The following is a 17901-nucleotide window of genomic DNA, read 5'->3' as shown; positions in this document are numbered from 1 at the left end:
TTCTTCACTTACAAAAGTTTTCCTAGCTAATTTTTTTAACCTAGGCTTAACTGTTAGATGTGAAATCCAATACATGTGTCATTATGTTAGCCCTGATTTTGTAAACTGGGTCAACTAGAAAGAGAAAAATAATTATATTTAATAAAGATTTAGCATAGTGCTTTTGTCTTTTCACTCAAAAAATGTTCTGTTTTTTGGCTGAGTGCCTAGTACTCCATCTTTCCTGAATGTCAAACACTCAGTAAATGTTTACTTAGAAATTAAACATACTAATTCCATCATTTATTGGTAACTCCTCTTCCCTCCAGTGAATGCCAACAATGTGTTGAGTACTCTGTGTAACATAAGTTGCTTTAAATCTTACACTAGCCCTAAGAGTTTGAATGGAGAGATTATACCACTATTGTATGAATGAGGAAAATGTGGGAGGAAAGTGAGGGTGGGAATGATGGAGTGATTAACCTAATTACTATGCTTACAAATGGCAGAGATTCAAAACCTGATTTTCATAGTTGCTGGTTGTGTGATTGTAAGACTTAGGATTTTGTTAATTGTTCTATTCGAAGTTTGGTAATGTATCAGCTTATAGTTTTTTGTTTTTTGTTTTTAAATTCTGCTAGTTTCTCAAGTTGTTTAAAAAACAGAAATGTTTAGTAGGGTGTACTTCTAACCATTTTAAAACTATAGGCTCTACAGGTAAAGTTGAAATCTGGCCCTGGAAGGGTCCTAATCATTTTTGTTTTTTGTTGTTGTTCTGAGGCAGTCTTGTTATGTAACCTAAACTGGCCTGCACTCAGGATCTTCCTGCCTCTCCCTCCCCAGTGTGGGATCACAGACATGAGTCATTGTGTCCAGCTTTTTTGTCATGTTATATAGTTTTTTTGTCGGTCATGGGATTTGAACTCTGGGCCCAGGTGCTTTCCCTGAGCTATTCAGCTCAAGGTGAGTACTCTACCCCTTGAACCACAGCCACTGCCAGTTTTCTGGTAGTTAATTGGAGATAAGAGTCTCAGGGACATTCCTGCCTGGGCTGGCTTCGAACCACGATCCTCAGATCTCAGCCTCTTGAGTAGCTGGGATTATAAGAGTGAGCCACCAGTGTCTGGCATTATATGGTTTTAAAGTATTAAATTACTACAAAGCAGCAACAATAAACTTTGATTTAGTCAAAGTAGTTAGGTGTATAGACTTGACTCATTCTTCCACAGAAGTAAATGGCAGTGAAGATTTGGATCATAGAAAATTAGGATAGTTCAGGTCTACACTTCACCTAAGATGTCCCTTAGGGACACCTAAGAAAGTACTAAGGAAATACCTATTGTAATAACCATTATTTAGAAATAGGATTTGTTGGAAGTGGAGCTTTGGCTAAAGTGGTAGAGCACTAGAGGCAGTGCCCATGCCCTGAGTTCATGCCCCAGGAAGGGAAGGAAGTTCAGTGTAGAGTCCCAAGTCTGTTAAATTAACTGGTACATTGTACATTCACAGGCACTTTCACAGGCCTCTTGACACAGTAAGTGGCCTCTTGAACCTCTCATTACTCTACCATGTCTGGCTTTGTGGTGTCTTCCTCCTGATGACTTGGTACATCTCATGGATACTCTTCAAAATCTATGCCACAGAGGTTAGTACTTACTAACAAATGCTTGCCTAACATGCATGTGTTAATTTTTTTTTGTGCTTTAGAGTACACAGATTTATTTTATTTATTTATTTTTTTGTCGGTCGTGGGGCTTGAACTCTGGGCTTGGGCGCTATCCCTCAGCTCTTCAGCTCAAGGCAAGTGCTCTACCACTTGAGCCATAGTGCCACTTCCAGATTTATTTTTTAATAAAGCATTGATCAGTGTTTTATGACAAACGCTATATGAATTATTTTTGTTTACTTATGTATTTTTGAGAGTTTCCCTATAATACAGGTTGGTCTCAAATAAATGGTCCTCCTTCCTCTGACTCCCAAGTACTGTGAGTTACAGCATCTGGCAGATACATATCATTTAAACTTTATATTTTTCTGAAGGTCAAAATTGGTATTTACTTAATGTTTGGCAATTAAACTGAATTGTATTTATTATGCTTTATTTGCAGTTTGGTACTCTTTTCAAAGCTCCTATTTCTCTATTAAGTACATACTAGATATGCTTGAATTTTATTGCTATTACATTTTATATGCAGTTATATGCTATTAACCTAATTACTATTAAGATACTATTAGGGGGCTGGGAATGTGGCTTAGTGGTAGAGCGCTTGCCTTGCATGCATGAAGCCCTAGGTTCAATTCCTCAGTACCACATAAACAATAAAAGCCAAAAGTGGCTCTATAGCTCAAGTGGGCGAGTGCTGCTAGCCTTGAGCAAAAGCAGCTCAGGGCCATTGCCCAGGCCCTGAGTTCAAGCACCAGGACCCGAAAAAAAAAATGCTTAGGCCTGGAGGTGAGGGTGAAGTGATAGAACACTTGCCTTGCAATTGCAGGCACTGGAGTTCAAACCCTAGTTAGCTCTGAACTCCTGGGTTAAAGCTGTCCCTCTGCTTCAGTCTCCCAAATAACCAAAGTAAAATGGCGTTTAACTATATAATAAAATGATTTTTGAAAGAAAGTAGAAACTTATGCTAAAGAAAGAACTTATGCTGGAAATCGAGGGGATGATCTGGATAATGTCTACAAACCCTTTCTTAAGTCAAGAATTACATTGCTTTTTTTTTGTTGTTATTTTTTTTGGGGGGTCCGGTCGTGGGGCCCGAACTCTGGGCCTGGGCGCTGTCCCTCAGCTCTTCAGCTCAAGGCTAGCACTCTACCACTTGTGCCACAGTGCCACTTCTGGCTTTTTTCTTTTTGCTTATATAGTGCTGAGGAATTGAACCCAGGGCCTCATGCATGCAAGGCAATCGCTCTACCACTGAGCCACCTTCCCAGCCCAAGAATTACATTGTTTTGAGCCAGGTGTGGTGGCTGAAGTGTGTAATTCTAGCTACTTGGGAGACAGAGTTGGGTGATCACAATTCAAGACCAACTCAGGCATAAAAATTTGTGAAACACCATCTCAACCAAAGGCTGAGTACAGTGGTCTGCAATGTTATCCCAGCTATGTGGGAAAGCACTAATGGGAGGATGGTGGTCTAGAGTGAGATACCTTCTCAAAAAATAACTGACAGAAGAATTGTTGGAATTTCTAGCAATTATGGGGCCCTGAGTTCAGGCCCCAGTATATGGGAGGAGCGGGAAAAGAAGTACATTATTTTCTATCTTCCAAATGTTTGTCTTAGAAAATAGTGTTTGTGTTTCTCTGTAGTTTGTATTCTTCAGTGGGTTCAGAGAGTATTTCTGAAGTTTTATTAGGAGCCAGAATTGGGCTGGGAATGTGGCTTAGTGGTAGAGTGCTTGCCTACTGTTCCTCAGTACCACATAAACAGAAATGATGCTGTGGCTCAAGTGGTAGAGCACTAGCCTTGAGCAAAAAGAAACTCAGGGACAGTGCCCAGGCCCTGAGTTCGAGCCTCAGAACTGGCAGGAAAAAAGAACAAGCCAGAGTCCAGTAAAATTGGGACAGTGTTGTTGTTTTTCCCCTGCTGTTTGGTTTTATGAAAGAGTTTCACAGTATACCTCAGGCTGGCCTTAAGTCCCATGATCCTCCTGTCTCTGCCCTAAATCCCAAATGCTGGAGTTACAGGTGTAACTAAATCCAGTCTAGATAGTACCAGTTTTTTTTTTTTGTAGATACTGTATTTGGATTTATTTAGCTTTAATGTTTCTTGATTTGGCAAGGGGCACTAACTTGGTTGTACTATCTCCTTGGTACAATTAATGCTTATTTACTGAGTAGAACAAGGTTGTAAAAATAATCATTTTTATATTCTTTGGGTTATATTTGACAGGCTCATGTGTTCCCTGTTCAGCCACCATTTGCAGGAGACTCAGATGAATGCCTCCCGAAAGTTTTAAGTAGCAATCCTCCCCTCATCATAAAGGTACTAAAACTGTTCCTTTTGTATCTTTACACTGTTAGCTATAACTGACAAACTTAGTATTTAGCATAGTTATATATTTAGAGATAATTTTTGAAGGCCTAGAATATTCTGTTACTGGTGTTGTAAAACTGGCTGGGGGTGTGGCTCAAGTAGTAGAGTTCTTACATAGAAAGCATAAAGTTCTGAGTTTACCTCCCTCTCTAGTCCTGTCACCCCCTCCCTGGCCAAATCAACTACTTGTAGTGCTGTTTGTATTTTCAGTTTTAGTTTTAACTAAAATGCCAATGTAAAGTGAGGAGTATGTATAAGACAGCTAATTTTTCTCTTGTTTTGAAACAGGATGTCACCATAGTTGGCTCTTAACTCATGGGTTAAAGCTGTTCTTCTGCCTCAGTCTCCCAAATAGATGAAATTATGAGTGTGCACCACTACTCCTAGCCAAGCTAGCTAATTCTGTATTTAGAAAAGAAGCGCAAATATTTCCCAGTATGGGATTATAGTTATATAGTTATAGTCAACTAAATGCATTAGTTTCACAGACTGTTCCTGGTAGCAAAGCATGTACCACCATACCCAGCTTTCATAGTCTGTTAAAAAAGAATTGAAACGGAAGTGGCGCTGTGGCTCAAGCGGTAAAGCACTCGCCTTGAGCTGAAGAGCGCAGGGACAGCGCCCAGGCCCAGAGTTCAAGCCCCACAACTGACCAAAAAAAAAAAAAGAATTGAAACAACTGGGTGCCTGTGGTTCATGCTGTAATCTTATCTACACAGGAGGCTGAGATTTGAGGATTTGTTTGAAGGCACCTGGGCTGGAAAGTCCATGAGACTCTTTATTTCTTATTAACCACAAAAAAGCTAGAAGTGGAACTGCAGCTCAAATGGTAGAATGCCATCCTTGAGTGAAAAAGGGGACAGCATTCAGGCCCTGAGTTCAAGCCCCATATTGATGTGCGCACGTACAACACACACACGCACGCGCACACACACACACACACACACACACACACACACACACACAGAGAATGGTTGGAACTTAAAGTTTGGATCAGTCTAGAGAAGCTTTAAACAAATAAGAAAATGAACTACTAACACACACACACACATACACACACACACAGAGAAAATGGTTGGAACTTAAAGTTTGGATCAGTCTAGAGAAGCTTTAAACAAATAAGAAAATGAACTACTGAGGCTCTAATTGCCTTTCTTTTAGGCCAGTCCTGAGGCTTGAACTCAGGGCATGGGTGCTGTCCCTGAGCCTCTTTGTGCTCAAGGACATTGATCTACCACTTGAGCCACAGCACCACTTCTGGCTTTTTCTGAGTAGTTTATTGGAGATAAGAGTCTCAAGGACTTTCTTACCTGGGCTGGCTTTGAACTGTGATCCTCAGATCTCTGTACTTAAGATTACATCAGCCACCAGCACCCCACTCTAATTACCTTTAAATATGAATTGTGACCAATTTTTTTAAACTTTTTTTATTATTATATCTTTAAGTAGTTGTAGAAAGAAGTTCCCATTCTACAAAACAGTATATGAGTATAAGGTGTCTGACAACATTGTCACCCATCGCTCCTAACCCATCCCTTCTTTCACTTTTTTTTTTAAATTGAGATTAGTTGATTACATAAATGTCACATATTTCCTAGTATTGTGGAATAGTGATACTTAGTTAAAGTCACAAACATTTTAACCTTCACAAGGCAAATTGTCATTATCAGGGTATATAAAGTTTGTGAATTCTATGAGCTTTGGCAATACAGATTATTTTTTCTACATCAGGTGATGATTACATTTCTTTCCTTTTGCTTAGTGTAGGCTGTTACCTCTTTGCCTCTCATTCCTCCCTTCCCATTGCTGTCTTTGGGTTGCTTAGTTCTTTTTCTTCTATGTCCAGTGCAGCTGATGGGCCCCTTTGTTGTATATTGTTCTGTTTCCCACTTATTCTGTTCCTCCTTCTGGCTTCCCTCCGTTGTGTGCATATATCTATCATATATGTGGTGACCAATTAGTTAAATTAACTTAGATCATATTTTCATTTGATAACTCACTGAATGTTTTTAGAGGGAGGGAGAGAGTCATTGCTAGTTGCTGTGGGTAGGATGATTAGGAGGACTTTGTATAGCCCAACAGAAAAGGCAGGCAGATGCATAATTAAAATTCACTCTGGCCAGTAAGTGGGAGCACTTATCTGCTTGTGACCAACATAAGAGCATCACAGAAAGGATGGTTATTGGTAAAGAGGCTTCCCAGGAGAGAAGACTATTAGGTGTTTTCAGTAATAAAACAAACAAACAAACAAAAACCCCAAATGTGTGTCTGTTGTCTGTTAGTCACAGTGGTCAGCAGGAGGTGGTTGATGTCCTTTGGCCTCATAGTTTAGTGGGTGGAGCCAGATGAAGCAAGCAAACAGTCATTTACCATATGTGAAGTGCTACACTTGAGTGAACCAGGTAAAGTTTGAGGAAGACGTGATGTTTAAGTTTTCCACCACAAAGGTGAAAGAACACAATTCATTACGTCATTATTTGTAACCGGAGCCTACATTGGGTAGGAGGTGTAGGTAGGAAAGTACTGTGAATCTAGAAAAGGTTATGTTTCTGAAATAGTATTTCTTTTATAAAAATGTTATGAGTGGGGCTGAGGATGTGGCTTGGTAGTAGAGTGCTTGCCTAGCATGTGTGAAGCCCTGGGTTCCATTTCTCAGTACCACATCAACAGAAAAAGCTGGAAGTATGCTGTGGCTCTAGTGTCTAGAGCGCTAGCCTTAAGCAAAAGAAGCTCAGTGGCAGTGAGTTCAAGCCCCAAGACTGACAAAAATAATGTTATGAGCCCAATACACAAATAAGATTTTTATGTTTGGAGATTAAAATTTTTAAATAATGTGTACTTTTTCCTTTTAGTATTTAGCTTTGCAGGACCTGATGTTGCTTTCTCAGTATTCTCCCTCTCGAAGACAAGAAGTTTTTAGCCTTAGCCAACCAGGTATTACTAAAAATAGACTTGATTAGATATGTATGTGCACTACTGAAAGTTTTGGGTGAGAGGTATATTGATGTATTTAATAAAACATCACACATCAGAGGGTCCCTTTAATGAAATATGGACTTAAATCTTATACAGATTAAGCATTTGCATGGTTGTGAGTAAAATTTATATTACCAGGAAAAGTGTTTGTAAACTTTTATTTTTACAACTCCCTATCTTAACTTGAAACTATGTAGTAGATTGATATGTCTTCAAGAAGATTTAAGTAGGAATTTTAATGTTACAAAGGGTTTTTTGTTTGTTTGTTTTTACAAAGGGTTTTTAAAAACTAGGTGGTCTAGTTTCTAGATGGTAGATATAAGTCACAGAGAGTAATGGCTTGAATTAATTCATTGTCAGAATTGGAATAAAAATTTTATTTGACTGAAAGTACAGAGCTTTCTTCCTGCTGTGCTTCTCTGCTTCCCTTTTAAAAAGTAGTCAGGATGTGGATTTGATGGTACAAGGATGCTCTGGGCAGTCCTGACACACTTTATCTCAATTGCCATTTCCCAAGCAGTTTAAGACTGTACTTTGCCAGTGCTATCTTGTTCTTTTTTTTTTTTTTTTGGTCAGTGGTGGGGCTTGAACTCTGAACCTGGGCACTGTCCCTCAGCTCTTCAGCTTAAGGCTAGCGCTCCATCACTTGAGCCACAGCGCCACTTCTGGTTTTCTGGTAGTTAATTGGAGATAAGAGTCCTATGGACTTTCCTGCCTGGGCTGGCTTTGAACCGTGATCCTCAAATCTCAGTCCTCTGAGTAGCTAGGATTAGAGGCATGAGCCACTGGTGCCTGGCCAGTGCTCTCTTGTTTTTAAAGTGGAATTATTCCAGCCCCAGCCACCAATGGGAACAAGGAACCCAGTAGTTTTTTATCTTTTAATTAGCTCTACATTATTTTGCCAAACTTGCCAATTCTCAAATTGTAAAAATATTTTATATAGCTGTTATATGGAAATGAAATCTAGTTGTATAAAAATATGATTAATTGAAAAAGAAAAAAATAACAAAAATTAATTGTTGGGTGTCATTGGTTCATGTTTATAATTCTAGCTTCTCAGGAACATGAGATCTGAGGATGATGTTTTGAAGCTGGCCCAGGCAGAAAGTCCATGAGACTCTTAATCTCCATTTAACTACCAAAAGCTGCAAATGAAAGTCTGGCTCATATGGCAGAGTGCTAATCTTGAGTGAAAGAGCTCAGGGACAGTGGCCAGGCCCTGAGTTGAAGCCCAAAGGCTGGGGAAAAAAATAATTGAAAGCCATTTTCCTTTTTGTTTTGTGAGAAATCCAGAGCTGACACTATGAAAAATTAATAGTACTTTTCTGTCAGACTTGTATTAGGAAATCTCTATTATTTTTCCAGAGATTCAGGGAAAGTAAACAAGTTTGTATGTCCTTTGCCAGAGAATAGTGAGTCACTCCTAGAGATATTAAATTTAGGGTATATTATTAAAATTAGACTAGAATATTATTACACAGTTCCTAGTGGTACAGTACAAAATGTCTGAGGGCTGGGAGTGTGGCTTAGTCATAGAATGCTTGCCTAACATGCATAAAGCCCTAGGTTCAATTCCTCAGTACCACATACACAGAAAAGGCCAGAAGTGGTGCTGTGGTTCAAGTGTGCTAACCTTGAGCAAAAGCAGCTCAGGGACACTGCCCGGTCCCTAGGTTCAAGCCCCAAGACTGGAAAAAAAAAAAAAAGTCTGATGGAGTATTTTGTATGGGTTTATTTGCACCTTAAATGATTTTCCTCTTAAGTTCTAAAAGGGTGAAGTGTTGTAGGAGGTGTATATGATGTGTGTGAATGATTCACACACAATAAGAGGAGTGTTTTCCCAATACATAATAAAGCAGTTTATGTATGTGTGTGTGTGTATATATATATAAGATATAATCTCTTGGATACAAAGGTTTTTAGAAATCAAAAGGTAGTAAGAAGGTAATTTGACAAAGGAGTGAGGGTACAGTTGTATGTTAAATAAGAGCAGATATATAAACTGTTTATTTCTTTAGAGATAAATTAGCAACCATTGGCTCTTATACACAGTCCAAAACCTCTAGTGAATGTCTGAAGCTCTTGACGGTATTAAACCATATATATATTGTGTTTTCTAATATGTACATACCTACAGTAAGGTTTGTAAACACAGTAAGATTGATAGTAATAAGAAGAAAATAGAAAAATTGTGATTGTTTACATTTTAAAAACCTTACCTGGTTTTCTTAGGTGGACATCCCCACAATTGGACTGCCATTTCCAGAGAATGTTTGAATCTTTTAAATGATATGACTCAGAAACTGGTTCTGTACCAAGAAGCTGCTGCTACCAATGGGAGGCTATCTTCATCATATCCAGTAGAACCTAAGAAACTAAATTCCTCAGGTAACTTCTAGTAAAAGAGGGTAAAAACATTTGTATCCTTTTTCTTAATAAATGACAGTGATTAATCTAAGATTATTTACATGAGTGTGAGGTGTATACTTTTAGGCAAGATTGAGCCAACATATAGAATGTTGCATCGAATCACCAAAAAGACATGGGTATCTTTTAGACTGAAAAAATTGTGGGTTGTGATGGCATACTCTGGTGATGAATGAGGTAAAGAAGGTAAGGCAGGAAGATAATGAGTTTGTGACTAGCCTAGGCTATATAAGCCCAGGCTAAAAGACCCTGTCTTAAAAATAAGCAATGCACAAAAGGACTGCAGGTTGTAGGTGTGGCTCAGCAATAGAGGACTTCACTACTCAGTGCAAGGTCCTGAATTAAAAAAAAAAAAAAAACATGAGTATTTTATGTTATCATCTTTCAGATTTTATTTTTTTCTTTCTTTTTTGGGGGACAGGAGGCTTGACCTCAGGGCTAAGGTGCTGTCTCTGAACTTTCCCTCCCTCCCCCCCAAGGGTAGTGTTCTACCATTTGAGCCACAACTCCACTTCTGGCTTTTTAGTGCTTAATTGGAATGAAGAATCTTATGGACTTTCTTGTCTAGGCTGGCTTTGAACCATGATCCTTCTGAGTAGCTAGGACTACAGGTGTGACCTACTGGTACTCAGCTTGAATGTTGATAATTTCTTATAGCCAGATATTGAATCCTGGTAGAAATAATGTCCTTAGCCTTGTGCTCTAGTGTCAGGAAAGTTCCCTTTTTATACAATAGACCATAACTTGGTAGTTTTAAGGTGATAAGTTGTTGTTTTTTTGTTTTGTTTTGTTTTTGCCAGTCCTGGGGATTGAACTCAGGGCATGGGCACTGTTTCTGAGCTTCTTTTGCTCAAGGCTAGCACTCTACCACTTGAGCCACAGCGCCCCTTCTGGCCTTTTCTGTTTATGTGATACTGAGGAATGGAACCCAGGGCTTCATGCATGCTAGGCAAGCACTCTACCACTAAGCCACATTCCTGGTCCAATTAGTTTTGTTTTCTTTTCTGAGAGAGTAAATCTAGTGTCTCGTGCATGTTCAAGAAGCTCTCTACCACTGAACTACATGCAAACCTAATATAAGATGATTTTTTTTCTTTTAGTCAGTTGTGGAGCTTTAAATCTAGGCCTAGGTGTTGTCCCTAAGCTCTTTTCCTCAAGGCTAGCACTCTACCACTTTTTTTTTTTGGCTGATCATGGGATTTGAACTCTGGGCCTGGACACTGTCTCTCAGCTCTTCAGCTCAAGGCTAGTGTTCTTCCACTTGAGCCACAGTGCCACTTTGTTTTCTGGTGGTTAATCGGAGATGAGAGTCTCTCGGACTTTCCTGTCTGGGTTGGCTTTGAACTGCTATCCTCAGTTCTCAGCCTCCTGAGTAGCTAGGATTAAAGATGTAAGCCACCGTGCCTGGCAGTACTCTACCACTTTGAGCCATAGCACAACTTCTAGTGTTTGAGTGGTTAGAGATAAGAATCTCACATCTGTAATCCTAGCTTCTCTGGAGGCTGAGATCTGAGGATCAAGATTCCAAGACAGCCCAGGCAGAAAAGTTTGTGAGTCTTATCTCCAATAAACTACTCCGAAAAAGCTGGAAATGGCTCTGTGGCTCAAGTGGTAAGTGTTAGTCTTGAGCACAAAGAGGCTCAGGACAGCACACAGGCCGTTAAGCCCCAGGACTAGCAAACGAAAGTAAATTAAACCAGATATTATTGGGGTCTAACTGTTGTAGAGGCTGAGTTCTGGAGGACTGAGTTTCTAAGCCAGACCAGACAAAATATCTGGAAGACTCTAGCTCCAATTTACCAGCAAAAAGCCAGACTGAAAGTATGGTGGCCCAAGTGGTAAGAGTGCTATCTCTGAACAAGAAAGCTTATCTAGAGTGCAAGGCCCTGAGTTAAGTGTTTCATGCCCAAAATAAGTGAATTGATGAGAATTCTTTCAAAATAACTTAGAGAAACTGGCCTTGAAGATCTAGATATTCATAGGGAGGGGAAAATAAATGGAGGTACACTAATCTGGCAGAAAAAGATATTTGAAAGACCACTCATTGAGTGGTCTTTAAATTGTAGAAAAAAAATTTAGACTTTAAACCTGTCTAAAAACAATCTACGTAGCTTTAGATGTGTTAGAAAAAGAAGTGAGACACAAGAGAAGTCAAGAACCTTCATGCTAGCATGCTTGGCCTACACCACCTCTTTAACACTGCTTCTGTTCTTTTACAGAAGAAACTGCTCTTCAGACACCAAAACCTAGCCAGATACCTCGATCATCACTACCACCATCAGCTAAAACTGCACTATTTTCTTCAAAATTATCTACACCTGATACTTCAAGTACCTTTGGGTCTCCTTTTGGCTCTAATGTGGTGAATCGAATGGCTGGGATTTTTGATGCAAACATTTGCTATGCATCATCACAAAGTCCTCTGCTAATAAGAAGAGGGCCAAGATTATGGACTTCTGCTTCTGGTGAGGAATACTTATTTCTTAAAACTTGAAATGCCCTACTTGCCCAGGACCAGACAGCCTAAGTTCTTACCTTATTTTTTTTTTTTAAATAGATGAGCAAATGTCTGGATTTTCTAATCTACCTCCATGCACCTCTATTAGTGCTAATGGTAAGACAGTGAGACAACCCAATGTGATCTATTCATGGATACAGAATAAGCGTGAACAGGTAGGATAATATGATTACAGAATTTGTATTTATTGGTATCTGTGTGTGTGTGCATGTGCATGTTTGCACATGTGCTGGACCTGGGGCTTGAACTCAGGGCCTGGGTGCTGTCCCTGAGATTGTTTTTCTCAAGGCTAGTGCTCTACCACTTGAGCCACAGTGCTACTTTTGGCTATTTCTGCATAGTTTGTTACAAATAAGGGTCTTGTGGACTTTCCTGCCTGGTCTAGCTTAAAACTGTGATTCTCTGATTTCAGCCCCCTGAGTAGCTAAGATTACAGATGTGAGCCACCAGCACCCAGTTTTACTGGTATCTTTTTAGAGCATTGAGGATTTCTGAGTAATAGAGGTGGTGAATTTGATCAAAGTAAGTTATGTATATGTGTGGAAATATCACATAAAATCCCTGTATACAACTAATGTATACTAATTAAAAAAACAAAAAAAGCCTCCAGGGCTTTTACATGAGTAAATTAGCAGGAATAAATATTTTTGACTCTTCCTGTATAAAGTTGGTCCATATGAAATGGCTAATATTTGACTGACTTGGAGTTATACAATCTGCAATTTCCTATGGCTTAACCAAATATAATGCTACTTGTCTATGAATTCTTATACTTTAAATATAGTTTTAATTTAAAACATAGTTGGTGTTTTTTTGTTCATTTTTTTTTTTTAGTCCTTTTTTGGTATTGAGGATCACCCAGGATGTTTTATTTGCAAGGCATACATTATATACTTTGCCACTGGGCTACATCCTAGCCCTAAAACACAGCTTTAAATGCTAGAAGCATGATTCAAACAAGTGGTAGAGTTTTTGTCCCACAAGTGCAAATCCCTTAGTTCAGTCCTCAGTGCTACAAAAAGAGAAAAAGCAAATGAAATAAAACCTTGCTCATAAAATGTTTATATCCTAGTGAGGAGCAATAGACCAAGCAAATGTATAAAACTATATTTCTGTGAGATATAGATTGTTAGTAATTGGGAATGTAAGACATTCTAGGTACCATTGAGAACAAAAAGATGACTTAAACTATGATAATTACATCAACTATAAGATGCATGGTGAAATATGAAAACCAGGCATACAAGGGAAGAATTTTGATGTTTTAAACATATGGAAAAATAGAGCAGGTAAGGGAAACAAAGTGCCTGGAGGAGGGAATGCCATTTTATATGCATTTATCAGGGAAATCTCACTGAAAAGATGGCACTCAGAGACTTAAAGGGATAATAGGGAACAGCAAAATGCAAAGATTCTGAGGAGTGAGTGTGCTTGGCCTGCATAAGGGATACAATGTGGCTGAAGCAGAGTGACCAAGGGAGAATGTGAGCTCGGTTGGAGGTCGGAGAGGTAGCAGGTACCCAGTGCTTATTGGGCTATTTGCTGGTATATATCCTTGAGGATATAAAAAACCACTGTATAGTTTTGTGCTTAAGAATGATATGCTGAACAGTCTCACGTCTTCCCTTGTTTTCTCTGTTTTTTCCCTCTCAACCCCTCCCCCACAAGTTGCAAAGTTCATTTTCAATATAGTATCTAGTGAGTATCACTGCTGCATTTGTTCATCTTTTATCCACCATTTCAGTGCACCCCCTTACCCTCCCCAGAATAGATAAACTTACATACAAGACAAAAGGTACAGAAATCAAAAACAGCGACAGAGGAGAAAAAAAGAAGCAAAATAACATAAAACCTTGTTTCTGTTTCAAAGAAATATACTCATTACTTGACTCATGTAACCCCTCTGTACATCACCTTTACAATAACAATAAAAATTAAATAATAAAGAATTGGATAATAGATACTAAATAATTTAATAATAAATTATTATTTGATTATTTTACAATGAAAGAAAAAAAGAATGATGTGCTGTAACTTAGATTTTGGAAGCTGATCTAGCAGCTTGAGACCAGGCTTTAGAGTGGAAATTCAGTCTTCAGCAGCAGTGGAATCAGAGACACCGTTAAAGCTGCTGCAGTAGGTTAATGAGGATGCTGGGATCTGGGACTAGAAGGGTTGTTGTGATAACAGCCATAAGATGTAATAGGATGCCATTTTAATGCTTATAGATAGATGTACTAGGATGCTATTCTAATGTTTATAATAGGCTTGTGATAAATATGAAAATGTAAACTTGAAAGCTATTGGCCTGCGGAGCTGGAACAGGATAGTTGCAGTTTAGTTAGACAATTTATTCATAATCCTGGAGAAGTAGATTGATAGAGGTGATATGGGGAGCTCTAGAATTTGATTCTACATCTGATAACCTTGAGAAACTATTGGACAACCAAGTGAAAATTCTAAGGAAATTACATGAGCATCTGGAATATAGGGAAATTCTGATAAAAATTCTGATCCAAAAATGTACATTTTGAAGACATCAGGGTATAGATAGTATCTATTTTGGAGATGTCCAAAATAACCAGCAAAAAGCTGTTCTGGAAGCACTCTCAAGTAGTAGAACAATCAGCCGAACAAACCAAACAAGCATGAGAACCAGAGCTCAAGCTTTAGTACTAATAAAAAAGAACAAAAAGGCTACCACTTTGTGTCTTTGGGCTTCTGTTTTGTTATATTTTCCTTTTTTCTCTGTAGGGGATTCATGTAGAGCACTGAGAAAGAATAGAGTCTTCTTGGAAAATACCACCTCCTTTTATCATAGCAGGGTCTGTTAAATGTGTGTACATGGGAACACAGTATGATTTAGGTTAGATGATCCATCTTGATTATTCAATTGATAATACAAAAGTATTTACTTACATAGATTATTGTAAGTATTATTCTTTGCTAATGTGGGATTATTTCCATTTAAGTTGATATCAGAAAAACCTAGAAATGTGTGATATACTTCAATAGAATTAAGAAAGAAAATGTGTTAACTCTTTCTTTTTTCTAATTTAGATTAAGAATTTCTTGTCCAAACGGGTGCTGATAATGTATTTTTTCAGTAAGGTAAGAATATGAAATGAAATTGGAAGTAGTGGATAGGATCTTGCCTATAAATATGTCTTGATCTTGGCAGGCCATGCAGCTTTGCCTAGTTGTTTCCTGGACGAACAGTAGTCTTCCTAGGAACAGCTCACGTCAGTGCCTTCCTGAGCCTGTACTCTTTACTTGGCCTTCTGGCAGTTTTGTGCTAAAATGTGGCTTTGATCTTTTCATCTGGCTGCTTGGATCTTTCTAAAATGAGGAATCCATGGCTTTCTGGTGCATTGTGGCTCATTTTCCTGTTAATATCTTTGTGACCAAGAGAGAGACATTCAAAAGAGATCATTGAGTTAGATGACATATTAACTTTCTAATGGACAAAAAGATTGAATTTTAGGCTGGCCTGGGCTAAATAGGTTGTTGCGGAAAGGAAAATACACACACATACACACATACTCACACACTTTCTGACTTGCCTGTCAGCTATTTCAGCTGCCACAGGGGAGTAAATGTTAAATCCAGAAACATTCATTCCTGTTTGCTTGGCTCTAGCAAAACTTACCCATATATAAAAGAAAATAATGCCAGGCGCCAGTGGCTTATGCCTGTAACCCTAGCTACTTAGGAGGCTGAGATCTGAGGATCTCGATTCAAAGCCAGCCTGGGCAGGAAGTCTGTGAGACTTTTTTTTTTAATTGTGAAAATACTGTACAGAGGGTTTACAATTACATGGGCAAAATAATGAGCACATTTCTTATCAAGCATTGTAGTCTCCTCCTTTGTTTCCCCTTCCCCTCCCATCTTCCCCGGCCCCCACCAAAGTTGTAAAGTTCGTTTCCGACATAATGACTTGTACATCTCATTGTTGCAATGGGTTCACCTGTATCCCTATTTAAACAATTTGTTTTTTCCCTTCCCCTCCACAAATTATACCAACATCAAATACAGTGAAAGCAGGGGTTATACTCTGTGAGACTCTTATCTCCAATAAACCAGCAGAAAACTGAAAGTGGTGCTATGGCTCAAGTGGTAGAGTGCTTGCCTTGAGCTGAAGAGTTGAGGGACAGCGCCCAGGCCCAGAGTTCTCAAGCCCCACGACCAACAAAAAAAAAACAAAACAAAACATTTTTTTGTTTTTACTTTTTTAAAATCTAATCTCTCTTGTTGCAAATATTACAATATTAGCAAATGTGCTAATTTAGCACTCAGTACATTGAAGCCTGGCAGCATTTGTTATTCACTTTTATACTTGCTTAGTCATAACTTGGTGGGAAAGAAATCTGAGCAACCCTAATAGAATGTAATATGTCATTTCAAGTTCTCAAAACGACTTTTCACATCATTGTTCAAAGGTTCTCAAAAATGCTTTTTTAAAAGACTATAGTGGAAGGGCAACTCCACTCAGATTGCAACTACTTTTTCTAAAAATAATCTACTTTGAGTTATTAGAGTAAAATGTCTTTCATCAAGAGAATGAGCATTGTCTGAAGTTTCACTTCAGTACTTGGTTTCAGGAGGGGATGAAAATGTGCCCTAGTCCTTATCTATGCTCCGTGTTCTTCGATATGTATCCCTCATTTCATGCAACATTCCTGTAAGATAGGTCATTCTGTCCTTCTTTTGCAGATAAGGCAATCAGATGTTCAGGGTCAAGTAGCTAGTGTAAGGCACATAGCCAGAGGACACTGACTAAAATCTCCTTTTCTCTTGGGAGTGAGTAGCTACTTTTGTTTCTAATTTTGCTAGTAGATTTGTTGTATGATAAGGAGATGATGACAACTGCTCTTTGTTGCTGAACACATAATTTAACAGGATTATTATATTGTACTTAATAGGCTTCATAGAGTGCCTAACCAAAACCAGTACTTGTTTCAGTGGGCCTGTTGTTGCTCTGCATTGTCTGACTTACATTTAAAGGTGAGTGGATTTTCTTTGGAATGGAGTTGGACAGTTGACAATTTAAGAGAAGTAATAAATATTTAGGGAGTTCTTTTATTCATTTTTTAATTTTAAAAGAACTTTTTTTTCCTTGTTTTTCTTTTTGTCAGTCGTGGGGCTTGACTCTGGGCCTGGGTGCTGTCCCTCAGCTCTTCAGCTCAATTAAGGCTAGCACTCTACCACTTCCTTAAAAAAACTTTTTTAACCATCCTCGTGATTGATTTCTGTACTAATTCTTTTTTAAAAATAATTTTTATTAACACTGCAGTGAGTAAAAGGTTACAGTCTCTTAAAAATATTCCAGAATCTACTATGAGAAAAGGCACTAGGAAGTAAGTATCAAAGAATAACAGCTTATGGGAGTTCATGTAGTTTTTACTTTACATGAAAAACTGGAGCACTTAGAGATTTACAGACTTGGTGAGGGCCACACTGTAAGTTGATGTCAAAAATGCTATATTATAGTTAAAACACTGTGTAAGACTTATTTCAGATTTTGATTCTTGAGAGCCTCCTGTGAATCTTTTGTTATTTTACATAATTAATAAAATGACATAGTGTAGTTTTTATTCAGGAGAACTTAAATGTTTCTTTTTTATTGTAGCATCCAGAGGCCTCCATTCAAGCTGTTTTTTCAGATGCCCAAATGCATATTTGGGCATTAGAAGGTAAGTAATCTCTGAACTATAACTTTTTTATTTTTTAATTTTTTTTATGCCAGTCTTGGTACTTGAACTCTGGGCCTGGGTGCTATTCCTAAGCTTCTTTTGCTCAAGACTAGCACCTGAGCCATATCTCCACTTCCAGCTTTTTTGGTAGCTCATTAGAGATAAGAGTTCTCTGGACTTTCCTGCCCAGGCTGGCTTGAACTGCAATTCTCAGATCTCAATCTAATGAGTAGCTAGGATAACAGGTATGAGCCACAGGTGCCTGGCTTAG

General features: G+C 38.5%; 1 protein-coding gene across 2 annotated transcripts in view; it reads left to right on the top strand.

The window, feature by feature from the left end:
* Ndc1 (NDC1 transmembrane nucleoporin) overlaps window positions 1-17901 on the top strand; it is a 53935-nt gene that overhangs the window by 17802 nt on the left and 18232 nt on the right. For both annotated transcript variants that reach the window (XM_013022319.1, XM_013022322.1), the window contains exons 8-15: window positions 1489-1624; window positions 3873-3965; window positions 6869-6950; window positions 9225-9380; window positions 11639-11884; window positions 11977-12092; window positions 14998-15048; window positions 17567-17630. In XM_013022319.1, coding sequence (XP_012877773.1) covers window positions 1489-1624; window positions 3873-3965; window positions 6869-6950; window positions 9225-9380; window positions 11639-11884; window positions 11977-12092; window positions 14998-15048; window positions 17567-17630 — 944 coding nt within the window. The remainder of the gene's footprint in view (window positions 1-1488; window positions 1625-3872; window positions 3966-6868; window positions 6951-9224; window positions 9381-11638; window positions 11885-11976; window positions 12093-14997; window positions 15049-17566; window positions 17631-17901) is intronic.

Source organism: Dipodomys ordii, unplaced genomic scaffold, assembly GCF_000151885.1.
Source record: "Dipodomys ordii isolate 6190 unplaced genomic scaffold, Dord_2.0 Scaffold61, whole genome shotgun sequence".
In the NCBI taxonomy this organism is placed as follows: domain Eukaryota; kingdom Metazoa; phylum Chordata; class Mammalia; order Rodentia; family Heteromyidae; genus Dipodomys; species Dipodomys ordii.
Note: the sequence above shows the minus strand (reverse complement) of the source record. Positions and strands in the feature narration are given on the sequence as shown.